This window comes from Centropristis striata, chromosome 20 (assembly GCF_030273125.1).
Source record: "Centropristis striata isolate RG_2023a ecotype Rhode Island chromosome 20, C.striata_1.0, whole genome shotgun sequence".
Lineage (NCBI taxonomy): Eukaryota > Metazoa > Chordata > Actinopteri > Perciformes > Serranidae > Centropristis > Centropristis striata.
Genome location: NC_081536.1, coordinates 6,388,426 through 6,413,586, shown reverse-complemented (window position 1 = coordinate 6,413,586; position 25,161 = coordinate 6,388,426). Strand labels below are relative to the sequence as shown.

General features: G+C 40.0%; 2 protein-coding genes across 4 annotated transcripts in view; both read left to right on the top strand.

The window, feature by feature from the left end:
* The window catches only part of klc1b (kinesin light chain 1b), a 32,699-nt gene extending 27,832 nt beyond the window's left edge, over positions 1 to 4,867 (top strand). For both annotated transcript variants that reach the window (XM_059359769.1, XM_059359770.1), the window contains exons 15-16: positions 965 to 1,022; positions 3,400 to 4,867. In XM_059359769.1, the coding sequence (XP_059215752.1) occupies positions 965 to 1,022; positions 3,400 to 3,474 (133 nt within the window). In that variant the 3' untranslated portion in view covers positions 3,475 to 4,867. The remainder of the gene's footprint in view (positions 1 to 964; positions 1,023 to 3,399) is intronic.
* A 2,282-nt stretch (positions 4,868 to 7,149) lies between these two features.
* Positions 7,150 to 25,161, top strand: part of ptk7b (protein tyrosine kinase 7b) — a 101,278-nt gene continuing 83,266 nt past the window's right edge. The window contains exons 1-2 of one of the 2 annotated variants that reach the window (XM_059359768.1): positions 7,150 to 7,439; positions 7,563 to 7,730. In XM_059359768.1, coding sequence (XP_059215751.1) covers positions 7,610 to 7,730 — 121 coding nt within the window. In that variant the 5' untranslated portion in view covers positions 7,150 to 7,439; positions 7,563 to 7,609. Of the gene's footprint in view, positions 7,731 to 25,161 lie in introns of both variants that reach the window. The other variant, XM_059359767.1, reaches the window with a different exon arrangement.

The following is a 25,161-nucleotide window of genomic DNA, read 5'->3' as shown; positions in this document are numbered from 1 at the left end:
AAGTGTGAAATAACTGAAAACATGTCTTGTATTTTAGATTCCTCAAAGTAACCACCCTTTGCTTACTAGAATATAAGACATGTTTTCAGTTATTTCACACTTTTTTGTTAAGTACTTAATTCCACATGTGTTCATTAATAGTTTTGATGAATTTACAATGTCAATAGTCATGAAAATAAAGGAAAAACATTGAATGAGAAGATGTGTCCAAACTTTTGGCCTGTACTGTAGATCCATGTATTACATCCTATGGGTGAAGCGATAGAAAAAAAACAGATACAACTGAAAAGAGAACAACAAAAAGAAAAAAAGTACAACAGTCATGGCTACATGCGTCCATTATTAAATTACACTGTTTACAGATATAAGAGAAAAGAATATGAATAAGATACATTTCAATTGTTCACAACTGTGTCCCATCGCGTCCACTTCTCCCATTTAGTCAAAAAGACATTTTCCTTCATTCTAAGTCTATATGTCATTCTTTCCATGTTATGGATTTCTCTAATGATTTCTAACCATTCATTTACAGCTGGTGGCTCGACCTTATACCATCTTGTTATTGTTTTTTTACATGTGACCAGTAGTATTTTTATTAAATATCTGTCTTTGACCAGGACATAATGATTCGAATTCCCAAGGTACATAACACTACATTCTTTAGGTATTGTATAACCCAGGATATCTTTAATTATTTTGTGTACATTTCCCCAAAATGGGTTAAGTTTCTGACATCCCCAGAAAATATGTGTATGATTTGCCTCCCTTTCTCCACATGTACGCCAGCAAGCATGCTGGTAGCCTGTTTGTTTACTTTTTAATTTGGGAGTGATGAAAAAAACGGGTCAGATTTTTCCACCCAAATTCCCGCCATATTCTCGAGTTTGCCCTGTTAAAGTTTTAAGTAATGTCTTGATGTATCAGATACAGTATGAACGTTATTTTCTTACTATTTGTTCAACAGCATGAAGCGAGCTGCTTCCTTGAATTACCTGAATAAAACCAGTGATGACTCGTTCCAGGTGAGCAACAGTTTCTTCAGTCCTTTAATTGTAAACACTTTATACTACTTATTTTTAAATCTTGTCTTTAACCCCCCGAACAACCAGCAGATTCAGGGTGTTTTTTTCTTCTCATTTCACATTTTACTCACTGTGGCCACATTTTTCACTACAATATATAAATCCTTCACTACTATGGAAACAGAGAGATCATGGCTATTACTGGGGAGAACTCCAAAATGTTCTTTGTACATGCTAGACATGTTGATTATCTTCATTTTTACAACTTCTACTTACATTTTCTCTTGTCCTCTCCTCTCTGATCTGTGTAAACAGTCTGCAGTTCAGTCAAAGTTTCTATGAATTATGTCACATGACTATTTGCCTCAGCTTAGTCATTTATGGCTCCCTCGTTATGGTGAGGAATGCAGAATTTAATGTTTTTTTTTACAGGACTTGATTTGTGCAACCAGCTTATTTTGGCTTAACTTTAAAGTAACATATGGAGCATAAAGTGATTTAAATAAAATATCTATTTTAAGCCTGGATTTGGTCATTCTTCCTGACATAAGTGTTCATCACACGAATTATTCAAAGGTTGAATTGATATCTGCTCATATTTTCTGTTTGTACAGTTTCTGGCTGGTGTCATTTTGCCAAATTTTTGAAAAGGAAACCCTTCTAGTGGGTTATGGGGTTCAGGGAGTTGAATTTCGTGACTCTTGTGTTTTTTTAAATCTTTAAATGGTCTCGCCCCACTTTTTCTCTCTGAGCTCCTGCTCGGTGTCTCAGGTCAGCTGATCTGCTGCTCCTGGAGGTACCGAGGTCTCAACGGAAGCTCAGAGGGGACAGAGCTTCCTCTGTTGCAGCCAAATCCATAGCCCAATCTATGGAATGAGCTACATTTGACACCAGAAGTTTACATACACTATATAAAAAGACACGTATGCTTTTTTTCCCGCACTGTCTGACATGAAATCAGACAATCACTTTTCCTGTTTTAGGTCCGTTAGGATTACCAAAATTATTTCTATTTGCTAAATGCCAGAATAATGAGAGAAGGATTTTTTAAGACAATTTTTTATTACTTTCTTCAAAGTCAGAAGTTTACATACACTAACATTATTATACCTTGAAACAATTTGGGAAAGCCCAGATGATGCTATCATGTCTTTGGAAGCTTCTGATAGGTTCATTGACAACATTAGAGTTAATTGGAGACACACCTGTGGATGTATTTTAAGCCACACCTGAAACACACTGCTTCTTTGTGTAACATCATGGGAAAGTCAAAAGAAATCAACCAAAATATCAGGGAGATCATTTTAAATTAGAAATAATTTTGGTAATCCTAACGGACCTAAAACAGGAAAAGTGATTGTCTGATTTCATGTCAGCCAGTGAGAAAAAAAAGCATATGTGTCTTTTTATATAGTGTATGTAAACTTCTGGTTTCAACTGTACCTTTGCACATCAGACAAGCCTCCTCACTGTCCATTTTTAAAACTCATCTTAAAACCTATTTTTATTCCTTGGCTTTTAACCACGCATGAGACTCTGCTCTTGTTTTAGTGTTTCATGGTTTGCTTTTATTTATTGTTTTTTAAATTGTTTTTTTAAAAAGCAATGAATCTATTTATTTTAGTGTTTATTCCTGTTTTATTTATTTTATTGTCTCTTGTTCTGTTTGTTTATGTACAGCACTTTGTTGCGGCTGTGGTTGTTTTTTTTATTTTTTTTAACTTTATTGCCTTTATGCACATTTACAGACAATTAACATCACAAAGGAAAAAAAATCAAAACATCTTGAGATTGGGTTTCATCTGTCACACAAATGGCACTGTAAAGGGTATTGCACATATTTTATCTGGTTCTGTATTCCAAAAAAATAAAAATAAAATAAAAAATAAAAAATAAAAAGGGCTTATTTAGATAATAGTGTGTAAGAGTCTTAAGCAATATAGTCTGTAACTGGGGCCCACCTTCTCATAAAAACAGGTACTTTTAGCTGTAATTGGGCAGTCATATATTCCATCATGTAGACATGTTTTACTTTCTGTAACCACTGAATGATCATTGGGGGGTCTTTCTTCATCCAATTTATAGTAATAATTTTTCTTGCAATCATCAACAAAATGTGTAATATATAACATTGTTCTGTGGTAAACAGGTGGTCAGGAAACACATCTAATAAAAATAACAAAGAGTCCATTGGAAGTTCTACTGCCAAAATTTTTTCCAGTTCTTCTTTGACATTTTTCCAAAATGTTTGTACTTTCGGGCAGTCCCAAAATATATGAGTATGGTCTCCGACCATGCCACAGTTCCTCCCTGTGGTTGTTTTAAAGTGCTTTACAAATAAAGTTGAGTTGAGTTTGTCTCCTTCTGTTTCTCTCAGACTCGGGGAGGCAGTAACTTCAGGGAGAGCCGTGGCCTCAGCTCCAGCACTGTGGACCTCTACACTGGAAACTGAGCAGCAGCCGGGCAGACGGCTTCCTATCAGCTGATCTGTTCAGCGACCCAAAGAGGCTCCATCTTTGGGCCTTAATGATCACCAACAGCACTACCACACACTCTCCGACCCAAAGACATTTACACTCATCAGAACATACACATGTATACATAACTGGTGTGTTTTTTCCAGTTTGTTTTTAAATCCAGGTTGATGCTTTTTGGTCTTCCAGAGACATGTACGCTGTTTATTTCCCCTCAACATTGGTGTCGCCTCAGTGCCTCCTGAATGTGGCAGAGAAAACATACCTCATCTCTCCCCGTTACCCATAAACACTGTGACTCTGCACTTTGACTGCATCTGTTGCCATAACGTCACCTGTTCTGCTATATTTCTCCTCATGTTTTTGATTTAAGATATTTTTGTTCCTCAAATGTTTTGTGTCTTCCTGTGCCATTCATCGGTTTATTAGTGTGAATTAGGGAAAAAAGATACTTTGTAGAACTATAATAAATAGATCTGTTGGGTTTAAAATGCTATTATGTAAATTACACTACAATTATTGTGATTACACTGTTTAAAAAAAATCATTTTATTTTCATTTTAACGGTTTTGCCTGTTGAGATTTATTTGCAATGCGAGGTGTTGGTTAGAGCTTTGGGAAACAGGGTGAGTCGTGTGATAACTTTTTTGTTCTTGCAAAAATTAGAAATGTAAAATCGCTGCTGCTTTAACCTCTACAGCTTTGAGATCCACGTGTGTGTTTCTGCACCAGTTTCTCTTCCATTGCAGAGAAAAATGCAGGAATTATCTTTAAATGGTCTCAGAGTGCTGAGACACACAACCATGAAAATGCTCTACTTTTTTAGATTGTATGTAAAAAATGATAAGGCTGAACTGGGTTTGTTAATTAATCCTGGTCTTCCTGAATGATCTGTGGTGCCATGCAGGAATCATCCGCAGGCTGGCTGTTTCTGTGCTGTCTCAGTCTGCAGGTTTGAGCTGCCAACTGTGAGCACATCCTCTGATAATGTTGTTTACAGTGATTAGAATGTGTAATACATGTCTAGATATGTGATAATTATAGGTTTTTGCACAATTCTCAGATGGGTCTCTTCTGTCTTTGATTGCATTTTTAGTGAAACTCTAAAGAAACTGGAATGTCTTGTAATTATTTTTGATTGTTTTTTTCCCCCCTCTTTGATGTGTTTTCCTTTCATAATTTGTAATAAATGAATACAATAGAATCTGATCACAACTTCACAAATCATAGGTTTTATCAGGAAACTAGCTGGAATAGAATTGAGTGTCATTGTTGAGAGTTGAATGTGCATCTGATTCTTAAACAATGCCATAATGAATACTGTCATAGTAAATCGGAACCACTTTCTGATCTTCAGAAATAAAACCAACAATTTTCTATTCATATTTGCCTTTTTTCCCTTTGATTATGAAAAACATTTGGTTTAAAGCTCTTAAATGGATGAAAAACATACTTGACAGCATCCATAACCAATGTTATATGTCGTGCCCTGTCCATAACCCTGCAAATTATAATGCAGTGAATTCCACCAAGCAAGATTTTAAACGTCAGGGTCTAAGTAAGTGTGGGAACCCTGATGCCTTGCCAAGATGTGATATGTCTCCCAGAGTTTTTCCCTCCTCTTGGAAGAAGTCAGCCCGGGGTTTTTCTCTGCTCGCTGCTAATAATCTCTCAATATGTCAGAGCTTTAATGTGGAGCCTCAACCCTTTATCACTCTTGAGAGCTATGAATCAACCGACCCCAGGATGGTTTCACTCTGTCAGGCTCCTTCTTCCAGTTGTCTTGGAAGCAAACAGCGAGTCAGAGTAGCAGAGTTCATTAGTACATGCCCTCAGAACCTTCTCTAACTGTTCACTGCAGCTCCTTCCTATCAGGTAACATTGCTTTGACCCTTTAATCCTTCAGCCTGGTTGACTGCATGTTTCTAGCAGACATCTAGGTGCCAGCTGGACCAGCAATATGGCACCAGTCCCACACACACACACACAGTGTACCAGTGGTGCCAGCAGGGGCCGTCCCCTCATGGTGAGTGATGAATTTCCACAGGCAGGCCTCACTGGGTTTGTGTCATTTATTACCTCTCAACCTGTACACAATCTGCAGCTTTTCCGTTGGTTTAGCTGATATGGGGGCATCCGGAGTGACACTTTTCCAATATTATTATTATATAAATCACTATAATGGACATTAAAAAACATTATATTGAAGTTATATATTATAGAATATTGTTTTTTCTCCCAAAAAAAGTATAACATATAAATTATACATTTTTAACATAAATGCAAATTGGAGTTATTATTTTCAGTTATTTGCATTATTTGTATTGTGCATATGTGTATATGTGCAGCTGAAGTGAACAGTGATGAGGTTGAACCAGGGGGTCGCAGTGTTGTATTCCTTATCCCAGGTCGGTTACGGGCACCGGAAGCTGCACTGTGGGGAAATAGGGAATAACGTCAATGTACCAGAGATACACAGATTAATACCGGATGTTTGATGTTTTGATTTCAAAATAAAATTAACTTCAATCTAAATCCCATAGCCTAATGTTCAGGAGAAGATGTCAGTACAATATCAAACTTATACAAGATGTTAAAGTATGAAAGTTGAATATATACTCAAATAAAGTAGTTAAAAAGTTTTGCTGCAAATAAGCATTTTCTAATATTGTCTTTACACAGCATGGCAACTGAATTGAACTAAACTAAGTTAAACAAAAGTATGAAAGTTGAATATATACTCAAATAAGGTAGTTAAAACGATTTATGCCTTAAATAAGTTTTTTTTCTGGTATTGTCTAAACACAGCATGAAAACCGAATCGAACTAAACTAAATTAAACAAAAGTAATTTAAAAAGAAGTTTACAACCTTTATTTCTTGGTGGTTCGTTTGCTTAAAATTTTAAAAGAAGTGTGGATGAAATTACAGTTTTTGTTTCAAATTTTTATTGGTTCCTTTCCATATAGAACAGGGATGGGCAACTGGAGGCTCGGGGGCCGCATACGGCCCGCACCCTCACTTGAAGTGGCCCTCAGTACAACTACATGCATTTGAGCATGAAATCTTAAAAGTGCAGTGTAAAAATGCTCAAAATTACTTCTTGCAATTAATGTTGGTCTGCTGTTCTTGCACTGGAAAAAAAAGAAATCTCAGTGAGTGTTTATTCTTTATTTGCTTCAAACCTTTTGTATTCCTGTTTATACTGTTATACATGCATTTGAGCATAAAAATGTGAAGTTACTGCACTGTTAACATATTAAAAATTGTAGTTTCATCATATCTGGTAAAGTGCACGGTCCTATATGTGGCCCTGTGGTAGTGTCGATGAAAAATTGTGGCCCCCTGATGCATTTAAGTTGCCCATCCCTGATACAGAAACATGGTGTGAAAAATGATCTAGGAAGAATAAACTTTTTTTTAAAAAGATAAAAGACAACAATAAATATTTACATTTAAAATAAAAATTACGTACATACATAAAAGTATACGACATCTAACAGAAATCAACATCGACACAGAAAATACTTTTTTAAACTTTATTTTGAAAGTCTTCACCGGAACTCAAGTGTATTGTTCCCGCCCACTTGACGCTGATGTAAAAAAATTAAAAAAATCACACAGGCGAGTGGGAGGAAGCCAACTTGGAAACACCGCGGAGCGAAACTCCCTCTTGTTGAAGACTGAAGTGGCCCGGCGGTCGGCGGCTCTGGACGCAGGCAGACGGCGGCTACACAGACCGGCTTGTAATGAACCACTGCGGCCTAAATTCACACCAACCCTCCGTAGCGTAAAGCTCCCTGGAAGTTTAAACTTCGCTTCAAACTTTCGGCGGGTGCTTCTCTGTTTGAACTCGTTAAGTCGTTTGTGTGGCTGGCCTGTGAAGCGACGCGTCCGTGCCCACATGTTCCTGCCTTGTTCCTGCTAGTTTCCAAAACAACCAGGTGAGCGGCCCGTCTGGCTTCCCCGGGGACCTGCGCAGGTAACGGGGGTTAGTTTACCTTTACGCACGCGGTGACGCACGGATCTCTTTGACGCTCCTATTTCGCCCTACGGCTCTCCCGCAGCCGCCGGAGAACAGCACCGGGGAGCCGCCGAGCAACCAGGACGGTTCATGGATCTAGCAGGAGAGAGCGAGACCCGGCGGAGGGAAGGCAGGAGGAACCCCGCGGCGCCGAACAGGAGAAAACCACCGGTGGAGACGATGTACGCCGTCGCTATTATCTGCCTCCAAGGTTGGTAACCAGCTCCTGTACAAGCCAAACACACAGCACACACACATTTCTGTTTAGTGAGATTCATTCAGAAGCTGTAAAACAAGAAAACATTCAGAAAACATTCAAATTAAGGACGCTCATTGTGGCGGACCCCGACATTGACCTCCATGTTTTTCTTAAGGATTTGCTGTTTTGGGGTGAGTTTGGTTCTTCTGGCTTACCGACTGCACTGTGGGAGATAAAACAGCAGAGAGTGAAAGTCGCAATTAAAGCTCACTTTCTCACTCCTTACTCCAGAAAACCGCTTTCTTTTAAGGTTCCAATTTAAAACTTTAAATTACATTTTGTTTGGGGGCTGTAGAGGAAGGGGGGCACCCCTCCCCCTCCCCCATTAACCCCAGTTTGGGGAAAAGAAAACACAAGCTTCTGCCTTTTTTTAAAATGATAGATTTTTCATCCTTAGGATTTCGACTACAAAAGAGAAAAAATATTCACATGCAAACAACATGTCTGTTTACTTATTACATTAGTTACACAGTAATTAAATGCATTATCTGGAGCGGAGGAATGGTAGTTTTCTTATCACTGAAGGCAGCTCTGCCATGTCATTATGTATTCCCAGGAGGATACTTCCATCCTCACACAACACATTGGATACGCCATTTCTGATTATCATATTCATAACTCTGTTTGCATGTTGGAAGTGCCTCTCTGAGCCCCTGCATGGCATGCTTTCATGGGTGCCATTCATATGCACGGGTGGAGAGCAGCTTCTGCCTTCTGAGTGTTATCCAAAAGAGAAATTAACATGACGCAACGCCACCCCCCACATTGTCGAAGCCTTTTAAAAAGTTCATAACCTCGGCTGCGGAGTGAGAAGAAAGCCGAGAAAGGATCCTTCCTAGTTTGTGTAAGGAATGCTCTTATCCTGCCAGAGATCAGGCTCATTAACTCACCGCTCATCATGTCAAAACGGAGTCAGTTTTATCTGATCTCCACATGTAGACTGAAACGCAGACCAGCACAGATTGTGTTTGCCTGTTCCTTCAACACGGCCGTGATAGTCAGAGTGGCTGAAAAATTCCTTTAAGTTGAAGTGTCTGTCGGCCCCCCTCCTGTCTCCTCATGGTGCCCACTTTGGGATGAATGTGTCCTCTGTGTGCAGGCAGCAGGGGAGACGGAGGCTGCTACGGGTTTGTGTTTATAACATTCATGAATAGAGCCAAGCCAGGTACTGTCATGACAGCAGCCTCGCGTTGTAGAAATGTCCTATTTTTAAAAGGCTTCTCTGAATGAGTCGAAGCACTGCAAAGGGCCACAAATGGTTCCGAATGAGACGTGGTGTTTTTTATTCCCACATGAAGCTGTCCACACCAAACACGCCATGCTTCAAGCGGGCTTGTCTGATCTGCAGGATCTAGCCAGTGTGGTTAAATATTTGCAGAGATCTTTTTTTATTTTTAGTTTACAGTAATGGCTCTGTTTTCTGTTCCACTCTTTCTCTATCTTGATCTGGTTTCTATTTGTAGCTGACCAGCCCAGTGCATTTGCAGCCTTTCTAAGTAGATGAAAGCCACTTATGGAGTTAATGTCCATGTTAATGCAGCATCCGCCCACCTTTCCCTTCTTCATCTTGTGTTGTTTTTTTCCCATTTTCATCCCTATTCCTCCTCCTGCTTCATCAAGGCAATCACATTCCTGAAGTATTTATGTGAAGAAATGGCTGGGCCTATTGCCGAGCAGCTGAGATAGATGTGAAATGTTTAAGAAACATCCTCACACACTCTCCTCTCCTCTCAGACCCCCCCCTTTGATCTCTCTCTCATGGTGCAGCTGGAGAAGATCTGCATTTCAGACTCTCCTGGCGCATGAATAATTTGGATGCCTGTGGAAAAACTAATATTCAACTCATGATGATTTAGAGGTGTGCAGTCAAATTTCTCAAAGCAATTCAATAGGGAGTGCAGACATTATTGACTTGTATCTTCTCTCCGGCTTCCATAACCCGCTGTAAAACAAGACGCTGTTACTTCTATCTGCAGGAGAAGCTAAACCACAATGTGTATTATTGGGTTTGTGTAATGGATTTGTTGCTCTGTCAACAAAGGGGTGATGTTTTGCCAAGAAACATAAATGCTACAGGAAGTCAGTGATGTGGAGAAGCGAATCGACCAGTGTTTTTACTCAGCGGTGGTTCCATTTTCTGTCAGGAGGTTCATAAAGCCAATCTGCAGCAGATACCGCAAGGGCTTATTTCTGGATATTCTGTTGGCGCACCCACCTGCCGCTGCTTTATTTTCAAATCCATACGCTTGGCTCTTATTAACCCTGCTGTGCCCGGAGGCTGTTTGGCTGCACACTGGTCCTGATTCTCTCAATACAGAGATTCAGAGGAGATGAAAGGATGATGCCTTAATAAACACAGGAAAAAATTGTGCAAGGTGAAATCTGTCTGTTTACAATGGGGACATTGGTTTACAATCCGGTGGTGGACAGCAGTCATGAGATCGTTTTGTGGATTATAATACAGAACATGGCATGAGATTAGTACTTTATAGATTTCGTGCAAAGCTGTTGATGCAGAAAAGCGATAATACCGTATTCGAACATTATTATAGTCTAATCATATAAGACAATTTAAAGATGATTCTTTTTTTTTAAACACAAGTATCAGACTTTTTGTTCTGGGTCCTGTTGCCTTATTATTTCCACCACACCATCTGATGATTATTATCTCACTATAGTGCTGCAGGGAATAATGTATATGGATACATATATTCATTCATATATGGATTATATATGAACAGCTGTGCACATCATTGCAGCTAAGGTTGCTTTCATATATAGAGTCTGTTTCCATTTGGTTTGGTTTGCTTCCCCACTGTGCTTTATCAAGCGCACCGAGCATTGTAAACAAATGTCCCACTGTTGATGCTGTCCTTCATCTGTTGGACAGAGGATGTGAGGGAAAGGCTGCCACTTTTTCAAAGCAGACTTTAATGTATGGCTGTCTGAGTTTTTTCACTTGTAGGTGGTATTGATCCGCTGTGTGATTGAATCCATTAGCCACCAATCTGCTGCTAATAATTTTGAAGACTTTGTTGTTTTTGTTTGTGGCCAAAAGCAACTATGTTACCTGACCATATTTCAATAAAGGCTTTTACTTCACCATTAGACCACGTCAGTCCATGAGACATTTTTCAAGCCTGCTACGACCTCGCTCGATGTTGATTGTCAAATTTCTGCACAAATTCAACCCATGATTGCAATGTGTTTTGGTTCGCTTCATTCCCTTGGTTCGGACTGCGTTCTCACCTGCATCAAACGGACTCTGGTACACTTGGAAGCTAACCAAGACCGCCATTTTTTGCAGATCAGAGTTCGGTTCTTTGGATCCCAACAGAATTCGTTTAAGCATTCACACCAGCAAAAATCAAACGGACTATCCGACAAAAGGCACCAGAGTTTGTTTTAAGTAGACTAAACAGCCATTTGATATGATGGACCCACAACGTCCAGGTTACCAGTTTAGCTTTATTCTTAACATACTGATTTTTGTGAAATTCATTCGTTCATTCATTACCATTAACCGCTTATCCGCAATCGGGTCGCGGGGGGCTGGAGCCTATCCCAGCTGTCATTGGGCGAGAGGCGGGGTACACCCTGGACAGGACGCCAGACTATCGCAGGGCTAACACATAGAGACAGACAATCACACTCTCATTCACACCTATGGGCAATTTAGAGTCACCAATTAAACCTAAGTGCATGTTTTGGACTGTGGGAGGAAGCCGGAGTACCCGGTGAGAACCCACGCTGACACGGGGAGAACATGCAAACTCCGATTTTTGTGAAATGTTCAATTAATATGGATTTCAACGAGATTACCCAGCCCTGGTTTGTGGTGTTGTGTTCCATTAGTTCATATAATAAGGTGTAGCGCCATTTGACTTCCCCTGTATGTGGAAATGCTGTAAGACAACATGCATGTAGCCCTTTAAAGAGGCAATGAAAGTTCTGTTTTAAAGCCCCCTGTAGACCTTCACTGTATGTGGGTTTATACATATCTGGCCATTATTATGATTTATCCAAGCGGTTTCAAGGATTTTCAAAGCTAGCTGTAGCTGTGAGCTGAGACGAGCGTGACAATAAAACAAAGCATCGAGCAGAAAAAAGAGTGATGAATAGAGCAGAATAATAAGATCTGGCTCTCCGTGTGTATTTGTGCACATCAGAGAGAGTTTGACTGGTAGCACAAGTTGAGAGGCTGGGGGAGGAATTCCCAAGGTCTTCCATGGCTCTAGTTTCTGGTCATTTATCAGACTGTGTTTGTTCAGGTTTAGGTGAAGCCTTTTGAACTTGAGAATCCTCTTTTCCACCCAGTTGGTATGTGCAGTTTGCACTCATTGCAGAGGGCTCTTCTCCCAGGGGGAGGATCTTCTTGCTCTCCGTCAGAGGTTACAATCATGACTAGCCAACATCTCAGATTTGGGGTCCTTGGCAGTTCTAATTTGCTGCAACCGTGTCTCCTCTGTTCCCTGTCCTCTAGGCCATGACCCTTAAACTGATACAGGGCTGCCATCTTTGTAGATCTGGATGAGGAGTGAGGATGAAAGGAGCCTCTAGTGAAGATACATGTCAGGCTAAATTAAAAACATGCACACTTTAAATGTACATACTTTCACTGTCTCCAAATTTCAAATAACACAAGCAAAGACGTCCTATTTGACAGATACATGTAACCTTGATGCCTTCACCCTCATCTCATCTTTTCTTTTATGCAGCAGAGGGGAGCAAGGCTGCACGAATAGGGATTTGAAAATACATTTTTCTTGTCCTTGCTACACTTATTCTCCTCATGACTAAAGTGAATTGGTGGACAAAAAATGCATTACTCTAGCTTAGTTTTATATCTATTCTTTTGCTGGTGTTTCTAAAATGTGTTGATTTAACCCATTGAGGCCTGAAACGCCTGTAAAACCTCTGGGCGATTTTAAAATAAGCCCCTAAAACCTGAAGTTTTTCTGGAAATTCAACAGAAGTGTCAACGCTTCTACTAAATAATTGATTTTTCAGCCTCTGTAGCAGATAGAAATGAAATTCAAAAAGTATTTGAGAGCTTATACAAATACTACAAAATGATGTATCCGCTGTCCAGGCTTCAATGGGTTAAATCATTTTGAAGTTATGGATCAGTGGTTGCCAAAAAAGACACTCCTGCCAGCAAAAGGCAGAGATTAATGAAAGAAAGATGGTTATGATGGCTCATAAGATGTTGTCGGCTAATATTTCCCGAGCTGCAACATTAAATATTCGGTATGTGCGTGTATAAGAGTACCTGCTGATTGTGCAGGCGTGCATGCATTCTCCCTGATGTTTGCTTGCTCGGACTAGAAAATAACCACAGCTTGTAATGACCACTGCCCTCTGCGGCTCCTCATCATCAATACGAGCAAATAAACAAAAGACAGCGAGAGCCGAGCTGCTCGCTCTAAATGATTACTGCACCTAATGACCCATGTACTTGAGCTGCTGTGTGTATGAGTGTTTGCATGTTGGCTCATGTGTCGGTGGTTTTGCTGGCTCTGCTGCTGGACCCTGTGGTTGTGATTGGACTCAGGCCTCGTAGATCTCCGTCTCTTTTTCCTTCTTTCCCCTCTTAGCCGGTATGTTGCCCCTCATGGTTGCCAGTCTTGTCTGGAGGGATCTCTGTTGTTTATTGACTCGGTGCCTGCCTGCACAGCTCTGTCTCCTGTCTGGGCTGGAGGAGCGGTTAGCCTGCACCCCGACCCACTGCTGCTGCTGCTGCTGACTTTGTTGTGTTTTGCTCAGAAGAGTTTTTTTTGTTCTGCGGTGTTTCCAATTACTTGCTGCCATGCTTCAGTGAGAAAGCTTGCTAGAAGAACTTGTAATTAATATCCAGACACAAGACCTGAAAATCACTTCTGAGCATTGCAAAACACAAATGATCCCAATTTCAACATTTGTTTTTCATGTTTATGAAAAACATCATCATTCAAACAGCACGCAGAGGTGATTAAGAGCCGCAATCATTAGCTTGTTAATTGTAAATCGACACATTAATCTGCAGTTGTTTTGATATTTATTTATTTTATTTTTTTAAGCAAAAGTTTCCAAACTTTTATGAGTTTCCAGTTTCTCAGATAAGAGGAGTTGATGCTTATCTTTAGGTTTTGGAACCTTGGCCAGACAAATAATCCAGAGTCTCCTTGGGCTTTGGGGAATTTAATTCAGACATTTTTAAAAAACTTTTTTATGACATTTTATAGACGTTACCCCATTGTACATGTTTTAAGATTTATTTATTAAATGTCTTATTTTGCTACATTTAAGTCAACATTTTCAAGGTTTAAGCTGGAATTCTGAATCTTTATTGGTCCAAAATCATGACATAAAGACATGGATAAAATGGAAAAAGGCCTAATTTGAAAACGACCCAAAGTCAATCAGACCAAATCTGTAAAGATCAGACCAATATTATCCTTGTATGAAAAGTCAACATATGGAAATGGAAAAAGTACTAAAGTTCCTGGTTGCATTTTATTAAGAAGAACCTGTTGGGCTCATTCTATTTTAAGCTTGAACTAAAAAGGCACTCGGAGGGCACAGACCTCCACCAAGACCCATCCTGTCTCACAGTGTTTACATTCGGACTTGAGTGTGTTCACATGAATTTTCCCAGCCAGCAACTGATTATTCTGAATGCAGCACAAATGCCCTGCCCCATGATTCAGATCCTCTTCAAAATGTAATGGGTGCTAAATTGACTCATGCTACACTCACCCACCAAGTTTCATGAAAATCAGGCCAGTAATCTTTCAGTAATCCTGCAGACAAACAAACAGACAAACCAGGCCCAAAATGTAACCTCTTGGTTATAAGGAAATTCAGTGATCTTTCAGTAATGACATTATTGTCTCTTATCAGATGCAGTTGCTGACATTTCCTGACCATCTTTGACCCCGACTCCGTCTAATCTGCTGTTGCCGAACCACTTATCTGTCATTAGCGATAACCTGCGGTTGCATGTTCACTTAGAAAATGATGAATACAGATGTTTTTATTGGTTTGACGCTGCAGATACAACCCACTCCGACAGTTGTAAATCCTTACGACAACTTTCCCCCCCGCAGGTCAGGTGTGAGGCCCCACCGAGGGGGAGCTTTCTCGCCTTCAGAGTGAAACAAAATCCCTGTTTTGTTCCTGTGTGGGTGTCAAAGCATGCGGAGCGCCGCCGTCGCATTCAAATGCATCTGATCGAAACGTGCAGGAATGCCTAATTTGGCGTCAGCCCCGTTTGAAGCGGAGGGTGGGGGAGAAAACGGGGCAGGAGAGGAGAAAGGCGTCTGGCATGCCATTGCATAATCCAAGCAGCCATTAACTCTTTGTGTCCCGGGGCTGAATGAACTCATCATAGCAACGGCCCACAGGCAGAGTGACATCAGGCAGCTCTCAATCAGCTCTCAGCTCCTCCCAGACACACCAGCAGGTTTAAACAGGCTGAAAAGCCCACTGGTGTTTAATGGGAAGGGCCTTCAACTGTGTTTGATCTTGTAATGAATGGGGTCAGCTGGCTACAACTGACCCCACAGAGGGCCAGTTGTTGTTTGGAGAGAATATATTTACCTCCAGTTTGCATGTCCTCGTATCAGCGCTGATTTACCGCATCGTCCAGTTTTACTCGCTCTCTGTTGTGCTTGGCGGAGCTTTTCATTCCGCTGTGTTTTTACCCTTTTTGCTGCGGGCTGCAGCTGAGCTCAAAGGCCAGATCTGTCTCCATGGCAGCCTGTGCAGCGTTAACCTCCCGGTCCTGGTACCTGACTAAACCTGCGGAGCATGGATTTACTCCGTACGACGGACGGAGCCAGCATAATGTATGACTTAAGCTGGTGGCTTCATCGGCTCTTGGCGCAGGGAGCCTGTGAATGTTTTAGAGCTTTCCGGTTCCTTTGAATCGGCGCTCATGCATTTTGGATGTGAACCAAGAGCCATACAAGCGCTGGTGTTCTCCCAGGCTTTGGAGGACACAGTTGTATATTTTCAGTTGTTCTCACAAAGAAGAATTTCCCATCACAACAGCAATATTTCGTGAAATGGGTTTCTTTGAAATTGTCCCTGAAGGAAATGCTTGGATGAAGAAAACATACCTCAGAGATATTTTGGGGGATGGCTGGATTATAGATTTCTGAAGAAAACAAACTAAAGTGTAACAGGGATACTCTGAAATACTGTGAATCTTGATCAGTCTGAATCAAGTATTTCAGTGCAAGCTCAAAGTTCAACACAGAAAATAGTTTTGAATGGCACTGTATTTAAGCATATAAATAGTTTCCCATTTTGGAAATATTTAGTCATTTTTATTTCCACATGTCTATTTATTTGAATGGGGTTTAGTTATCTCACAGATCCAGACCAAAGCAACAACACAAGAATAAGCCAACTAGCGCAGCCTTACTTCTCGCTGCTAGGATGCTACTTTGCTGGAAATTTTACTGATCCTGCAAGGAGTCGGTGCAGTCCAGGATCAGAACCCTGGTGCTGGGGTTTGAGCTGGCCTAATTTAAGTCGCCACAGCCGCTAACTGAAGGCCTGTCTCTGGAGCCATCCACTCTCCTCCCAAGGAAACAGTCCCCTTGTGGCGGGAGTGACGCCAAGGGACCGCAGAGTACTCGCAAACTAGCTCTTGTCTCATTTGTGGTATGATAAACAGTAAATTAATCAAACTCAGTGCCCCATATTGCTGTTTTCCAAACAAGTGTAGTGGTAGCTGCCTTTTTTTAGCAACTATAGTGAAGTATACACTACTGGTGAAAAAGTTTTAGAACACACCAACTTTTCCAGAGTTTAATTGAAAATGATGCAGTTTAATGTCTCAGTGTACTCTGAAATTAATGCACATTTGCAACATTTAAAATTCTTTATTGAGCATGATAGTGTTTTGAAAGTTAAAAAAAAGATTCAAAATCACATTTTATGTTGAACTAAAGGACTAAAAAAAGACACAAAATGACCAAAAAAAGACACAAAATGACTTACAAAGACATGATGAATGGAAAAATTGGGGTGTTCTAAAACTTTTGACCGGTAGTGTATATAATCTTGTTTTTTTTCTTTTCGTCACATACTTCAATATGATATAATAGAAGTAGCCTATTTGAGCCTTACTGGAAGAATAAGAAAAACTAGAAAGTCAAACAATAAAATGGGCCAGAACTTGAATATACATCTCCAACAGCTACTTTTGTCTGTAGACGAGCACCCAGAGAGTCATTCAGTCGTTCATTTATTCACAGTTTCTGCTCTCTAGACACATCAAACCAGGATTAAAGCATTGCACCTTGCAGTGGCGCTGAGCTGTGTGGGCTGTTCACAGTATATGTCACAATGTACTTGTTAACAGAGTGAAAATGTCTGAAAGTGGATTTATCGTTTCCTCTGTTGTCGGCTCTTTTTCACAGTTGTACATGTTTGTGCTGTTTGCTCTGTCATCAGCCTGTAACAGTAAAGCCAGTCATTCAGTAGATTAATTTATTGACTACATAATCGGCCACTGAAGCCTCTGCTGACCCGAGGTCTGTTACCCAGCCATGTTCGACGATTATACGTCTCCACTCCTGCAGCCAGTACGCGCAGCGGCATTAGCACATTATGGTCAGCATTGTTCTGCATTAGTAGACAGTAATTACCGCAGCAGAGAGGGAAGCTCATTACAGAGCCAGCGTTGTTATTTTCTGTGGTTTTAATTATGTCAAACAAGCTCACCAGCCTCCCCAGATTCATAGTTTCCTCTCTTCGCTGCTGTACTCGCACTCTATTTCACCTTCCTCTGCTCCCTTTCACTTGGTTCGTTCCAGTTTCACAAACTATGCCAACCACTGAATCCCTTTAAAGCCCCGTCCTCCTTTCTGCTGTCCTCTATCTGAACCTCCCTCCGAGTCTGCGTTCAAAACCAAACTTCAGTGTTCTTTCAAAATCATTTCTGACAGTGGGATGGCACGGCAGGCGCAGACTGAGTGGGTTTGCTACATGAAGAGCTTTTAGTAAAACTGCACCTCTTTGCTCTGTGTTTGAGAAGTGATTCTCCTGATGGGAAGGGAGCTGAAATGAGCCACAGTTGTGCTAAATTCCAACAGACAGACATTGTGGGGATGTTGTTTTTATCCAAACATACTATTTTTCTCTCTTTCTAATCTATGGAAGCCCCTTTCTGCCAGTAAAATAAATATGATCTAATGAAGACGATAACTCACAGTAATGAGAAACTTTCCCAAAGGATACTGAGTCCTATTATTTTGTCACTCTTTCCAGAAACTGTAATTATTTTTGAAATACTGTCATTATTTTTTAAATATTATGTCATTATTTTATAATATTATGTAATTATTTTGGAAATATTATGTCCTTATTTTGACATATTATCTCATTATTTTTTAAATGATTACGTCATTATTTTGACATGTCATTATTTTTTAAATATTATGTCATTATTTTGAGGTACCAAGTCATTTGAAATACTATGTCACAGTTAGGAGATACTATGTCATTATTTTGAGAATCAACTCAAATTCCCAAAAAGTTGAAAATCAGAATGCAACAGTTAGCTATTTCTTTTTGACACATTACATATTCAATTGAATATACTCTACAAATACAGTATATTTAATGTTCTAACTAATAAACTTTTGTATGGGTACATTCTGAATTTGATGCCCACCTTTTAAGCAATCGATGGTGTAAGTAATATTTTGAGATTTTTTTTATTTTTTTATTTTTTGAGATTGAGAAAATTCTTTATAATAACTCACAGGATCTTTCTTGTTCCCATCCCATCGGCATAAATAAGCCGTTGTCTTCTTCTTCCCTCAGCATCAGGACTCTGGTTTATTTTTCTGCACACATTTCTGACCAAAATGCCTCCAAAAGTTTTTATTTTTTTCATGTTTTACAGCGAGTTGCCCTGTCGGTCTGTGTGTTTGTGTGTTTGTTTTCACCAGTGAACCAGAGGTCACAGGTTAGTCCTGTAACATCTGCTGCAGGAAGGTGCTTCCTGTTTGTCTTCAATTATTCCCTCCATCCTTCCACACTACTGTAGCTGCTGTTATTATGGAGACTGAAATGATGTGTGGCACAATAAATCAGTAGTAAGCATTTTTCTGAGATGATATCACTTGAGTGCATTGTTCATATTCTGTCTATGGCTGCAATCTGCACATTTCTTTTAAGTGGGCACATTTTCAGATAACTTTGTACCATTACAGTGAAGAAAACCCGCCATGCATTAAAGAGCACCTTAAATAACATCGGAAATAATAACTAGGTTCTAATGAACTATAATATTTAGTGTAATAAGCCTAATAGAGCCGCAGCTGTTCATCATTTTCTTGATAAATTGCTTATCAAATTTCCCATAGCTCAAAGTGACGGCATCCAAGCTCTTGCTTTGTCTGAACAACGCTGAAAAAACTGTACATTGATTATTGTGGCAAGTATCCAATCCAATCCCTTTATTTATATAGCACAATTTTAGCAAACACAAGGTTTCCAAAGTGCTGCACAAGCAATAAATACATAACACAATACAAAGAGATGTAGTAAACAATAGAACAGTAAGATGCAATAAGATAAAATAAATTAAAATTGGGATAAAAATAAATAAAATAAAATGTAAAATGTGCTGCCCACACAAAATAAAATATGCATGAATACAATAAAAACAAAAAATCATAAAATCAACATAAAATCAATGAATTAGTCCTGCCCACGTTTGCCTTCAGTTTCAGTTTTTTTATGAGTGAGATGAACCCTTCTCCAGTCATTGTTATCACTATCAGTTATTACCAGCCTCAGTCAACAATATCATATATTTTTCCCCTCAAAAACTCCACATTGTACAATCTCCACAGAGGACAAACACACCAAAATAATACAAAAAGAATACACACCACTACAATGGGCTGCTCTGTGCAGGTGCAGCCTGCTATCACCGCCTGGTTGATTGGGGAGCACAGGACAGTGTTTCCTGTCCTTATCTGCCGAGGTGACGACGGATAGAAATGCCCGTGTTGTGTCTGACAATTGACAATGGTCCCCTGCTCCCCGGTCTGTGCCAGAGGAAGCAGATATTTTGTTGTTTGTTTCCTCCCGGCGTTACGTCAAAGCGGATGAGGATCTTCGCAGCGTCCTCCCTGTTCCACGCCACAGCTATCACCACCGCTTTGTGTCCGCATCCAGGTTAGGACCCAGACAGCAGGCCACGATTCTGTCTTTCCTCCCTGTTGACCATGTGGCCTGTGGGGGTCTCAGTTGTGTGTCTGTGTGTGTGTGTGTGTGTGTGGTCACAGGATGGAGGGTAAAGGCTGTGGTCTCCCTGAGGACCTGGACAACAGCCTTGGTCAGAGAGGGCCGACGGCTGTTTGGCTCAGACTTCCTGTGGTGCAGATGGGGGGCCTTGTGCTGCAGAACACACGGGGCTTTCACTGCCTCTGGTATTTAAAAAATATGTAAACGCAGACTGACGCCATGTGCATTGGTGCCATGGGGCTTGTGCACCTGTGGGTCCCTATCTGTCTGTATGTTTATAGCGAGGGCTCCATTTGTCCTGGTATGCATCATCATTGATACAAAGCAGACCTGATGCTTTATGTGTGTGTTGAGTCGGGTCAGTGCAACTATATAGCCATGCATTCTGCACTATTAAATTAGACACACACTTCACTCCTTTTTTTTATTCATTTTGCTTTCTCTGTCTCATTCTTACGCACGACTGGTGATGCATCGTCCAGGGATAAAATGTGTAGTGAGTTCACTGCTGCATGAGAAAATGCAAAGCCGCTCTGTTACAGATGAGACAATGACGTTGTGCAGAAATAGGCCAAACCATTTCTGTGTCTAGGGATGTACTAGGACCAGGCAATATTGTCAAAATGTTCTATCCAGATATCGGCCATTTCATATCTCAGTAACGATACATATCAGGATATAGCATGTTTTAAAGGTAATTCAATAAATAAGTAGTCTATATGAAATACATTATGATTGGTAAAGACTCTGGGGTTTGGGGTTCAGTTATTATTATTATTATTATGTTATATGACGTTTGACTGTTGCCTTTTTTGACATCATCATATAAGTGATATAGGAAATTATATATATGATACACATGTTTCTCTTGTTTTGATTAGATACAGTCATGGAAAAAATGATCAGACCACCCTTGTTTGCTTCAATTCCTTGTCCATTTCAATGTCTTGTACAACTAAAGGTACATTTGTTTGGACAAATATAAGGATAACAACAACAATGGCTCATAAGAGTTTTAATGTAAGAGCTGACATCTAGCCATTTTCCATGGTTTTCTTGATAATAAGCAAAAACATTATCAAGTTAACCATGGGAAATGGCTAGATATCAGCTCTTAAATTAAACCTTTATGAGCTATTGTTGTTGTTATCCTTATATTTGTCCAAACAAATGTACCTTTAGTTGTACCAGGCATTAAAATGGACAAGGAATTGAAGAAAAGGGTGGTCTAATAATTTTTTCCATGACTGTATAACATGAAGGAGCAAAGGAAACGGATCAGGTGAGCCATAAAATATGATCGAAAAACGTATAATTCTTATTATTCCAACAGCACATGAATGCAGCAAAAATGCCCTATCATACAATGTTCACAAAAATCTTCAATAATTTGTGTATCTAAAATTTGAATTCACTTAAAAATGTAAGGTGTTCTTCCTTGGCCAATGCTACATCATTACACCAAGTTTTATAGAAATTGGGCTAGTAGTTTTTCTGTAATTCTGCTGACAAACACACAAACAAACAAACCAAAAACCTTGGTGGAGTTAATTAGTGTCGCCTAATCTTTGTCTGCAACTGAACTGAAATAAAAAAAATGTGAAAAAGAAGCTGCGCAGCATTCGAATGTTGACTTTAAAACTGGATTGTCAACGTTATGAATGAAGCTTCGAACCATTCTCCCCCTATCTGTATCTCATGCTTTCTTTCCTTTTTTTTTGGCAAATGCTCTCTGCTATTATTCAGACATGAAGCTGTGTTGCGTTTTTACACCATGACTTCACCGGAGCTCTTTCATCTCCCGGTGGATGGTTTCCAGGCAGACGTCTTACTCTGCCTTTGTGTGTGCCCTCCCGTCCTGTCATTCGCTAGGAAGCAAAAGAAAAGGTTGCAGTGAAAGCTACACCCCTGCCTTCCCTACAACCTCACAGGTCCATCTTAAAATGAGGTCAGATGACACACGAGCCCCGGGTGCACCTCTCTTTGCTCTCGCTTCCTCACTCTTCTTTTCTATTCCTCCCTCGCACACTTTGAACATTCGCATGGACTGCTGGCGCGCTTTGACGGGGAGAAAACCACCGTCTGATTGTGGAACAGCAGGCGCTTCACACTTGCATGTAACAAAGGGTAGAAAAGCCTTCCTGGCTGCTTTTGAAAGAAATGTCATGTTGGAACTGTATGTGGGTTGAGTGACAATCAAATTCTCCTTGCAGCGATCCTCACATGCACGACTCATAATGTGTCATATGACAGCTGTAGTGTTTCCCGGTCACGTGTTGACTGTTTTTTTGGCCTAAAACAGTGATTTAAGTTGGTAAAACTTGGAAATATAAATCATTGACATTTAGGGCAATTATGTAAGTTAGCACAACAAAGGAAACCAGTGGTCTGCTCAAAAACAAGTTGGTGAGTTGTTGTTACTTATATCTTTAAGTTGGGGTTCACAACAAGGGACAATAGTTCTGCTAACTCTTATTTCTTTGTTGTGAAATGCGGGAAAGCGGTGAAATTCGGTCATTAGCGAAAGCTAGTGGCTAACTGATGCTAGCGGCTAACTGATGCTAGCGGCTAACTGATGCTAGCGGCGCTGCTTGTTACAGCTACAAGAGTAGCCATTAGCATATCAAAGCTAACTCAAAATTGTGGTCGCAACATTTAGCTGACATAGTGGTAAAAGTTGTTTTAATCACAAAAAGCTACTTACTCCCTGTAGCTAAACACATGCAGCTTTCAAAATAAGAGCACAGTGTGTTAAGAGACTCCACCACAGAATTTACAAGAAGACTGTCAAAATAAGATGCCTTAAATGAAACATACAAGAACCTTTATTCTCCTTTACAAAATTTCATTAAAATATGCCCCCGGAACCCCTAAATGTTTTTTTTTTTATTATTTGCTCATACTCAAGAGTCAAGAGTAAACGTTTTTGTATTTGGCAACTGTTGAGATTTGCACTTCAAACTACATTTAAAATTTTTTATTATTTATACAGACTAAAAAAAATCATATTTTCTATATCTTTTTAAGTATTTCCTAATATCGTCAAGAATATCGTTACCGCAAAAATAGCCTGAAATATCGTGATATTCCTTTAGGGCCATATTGCCCAGCCCTAGTGGAAATGAACCGTGGCTTATTAAAAGTGATTAATACTGCACCTAAAGGGCCGCACCTTTTCTTTAAAGTAATCGGTTTGAAAAGCTGTTACGCTTTGATTCGATTCAATTAAAACTGAAAGTGTGAGAACATCACTGCATTCTGATGAAAGCAGAAGTTATTCTTACATCAGGGCCCAAGTCTCCAGATTTCCAGCCAGCTGGGTTTGAATTTGACGGACATCTCGGCAGGAAAAGAAGCTCGTCATGAATTAAACAAGCCCTGCTATTCATAGACAGCCGCACAAATGTTTCTCATCTCCTACAAGAGAAAGAGCTGGATGTCCTGCAGCTTTTCCTCCGCCACTCCCTCTTTTGTTTGATCTCTCTTTTTTTCTGGCACTGTAACTCTTTCTGAAACTCTGTGGCTGTTCAAAAGGCATTAAACATGAGCGAGTTCCCCCAGCGCGAGGAAACGGTGAGAGGCGTTCACAGAATATGCTGAGTGTATTAAAGACCCGAGCCTCCCAGAGCTGTTGGCCCCAGCACCCCGTTTCCTTCAGTAAACACTCACATTCACAAACTCACACTCGCGTTGGTTATTTTTATAGAACAGTGTTGCTTTGAGGTTGTCGTTTGGGATTCTCTAAAGTCTGTGCATCTCCTCAAGTCATTACTTTGTACCTTATTTCTGGTAAATGGTTCGTTTACTTTGGAAATTTGACTATATTGCGTAAATGTTTATGGAAGGAAGAAAAAGTGTATTTGGCTTTTGTTTTTATGCTTAGTGAAACCACATCTGGCTCACTATTACAACCATAAAATACCCACGACAGCATCATCATAAAGCCTGAGATTCATATTTATATTGTGAAAGGTTGGGAAGCACATAAAGGTACGATAATTAACTTGAAGGCATAAAGTTTTACTTTTTACATCCAAGAGTTTCAACTCAGGAAAGGATGTTTTTTCTATTTCCCAAACTACAAAACTTCATGAATTTACATCCATAAGTTGGCCCTTTTCAGCTTGAAATCAGAGGAGGGAAATGTCCGGCTGCAGACTGTATATCAAAGTAACTTTTATGGCACTTGCTGTGCGGTTGGTGGGCGAGTCCATAAAAATCAGACAGTGGTCCTCTAAAGATGTCCTAATAAAGACTTTAATTTCAGGCGGCAGTATGGGTAATTTGGGCAGCTGGAGGACATCAGACCGAGAAGGGCAGAGGTTAGAGGTTCAGAGAGGAGCTGAGGTCACCCCCCACCCTTACCCTCCACAGAGCTGCTCAGGTTTCAATGCAGAATGATTTTTAACAAGCATTAACCTGATTCCGAAGTGAACAGGTTTTTAAGCCACTACACTGCAAAAAAAGAAAAGTTGGGTGAACTCAAAATTTCAAGGCAACAAACTTCAATAAAATTTCAAGTTGGACAATTAAACTAAATAATTTAAATTTTGTTTTTGAGTTTGCTCAACTCTGAATTCAGATTTTTGTCAACTCAACACGATTCTAACGCCGCTATGAAATTTCAGCTAATGTTGCAACCACAATTTTGAGTTAGCATTGATACATTAATGGCTACTCTTGTAGCTGTAACAAGCAGCACCGCTAGCGTCAGTTAGCCGCTAGCGTAAGTTAGCCGCTAGCGTCAGTTAGCCACTAGCGTCAGTTAGCCGCTAGCTTTCACTAATGACCGAATTTCACCACTTTCCAGCATTTCACAACAAAGAAATAAGAGTTAGCAGAACTATTGTCCCTTGTTGTGAACCCCAGCTTAAAGATATAAGTAACAACAACTCACAAACTTGTTATTGAGCAGACAACTGGCTTCCTTTGTTGTGCTAATTTACATTATTGCCCTAAATGTCAATAATTTATATTTCCAAGTTTTACCAACGTAAATCACTGTTTTATGCCAAAAAAATACAAGTTGGCTTTTTTGCAGTGTACAGATGGAAGTGTGAGCTCTTAAGCGCAACCTTGTCGGCTTTAAAAGTGTAATGAATGATTAAAGGTCAGGGGCACACCAAGG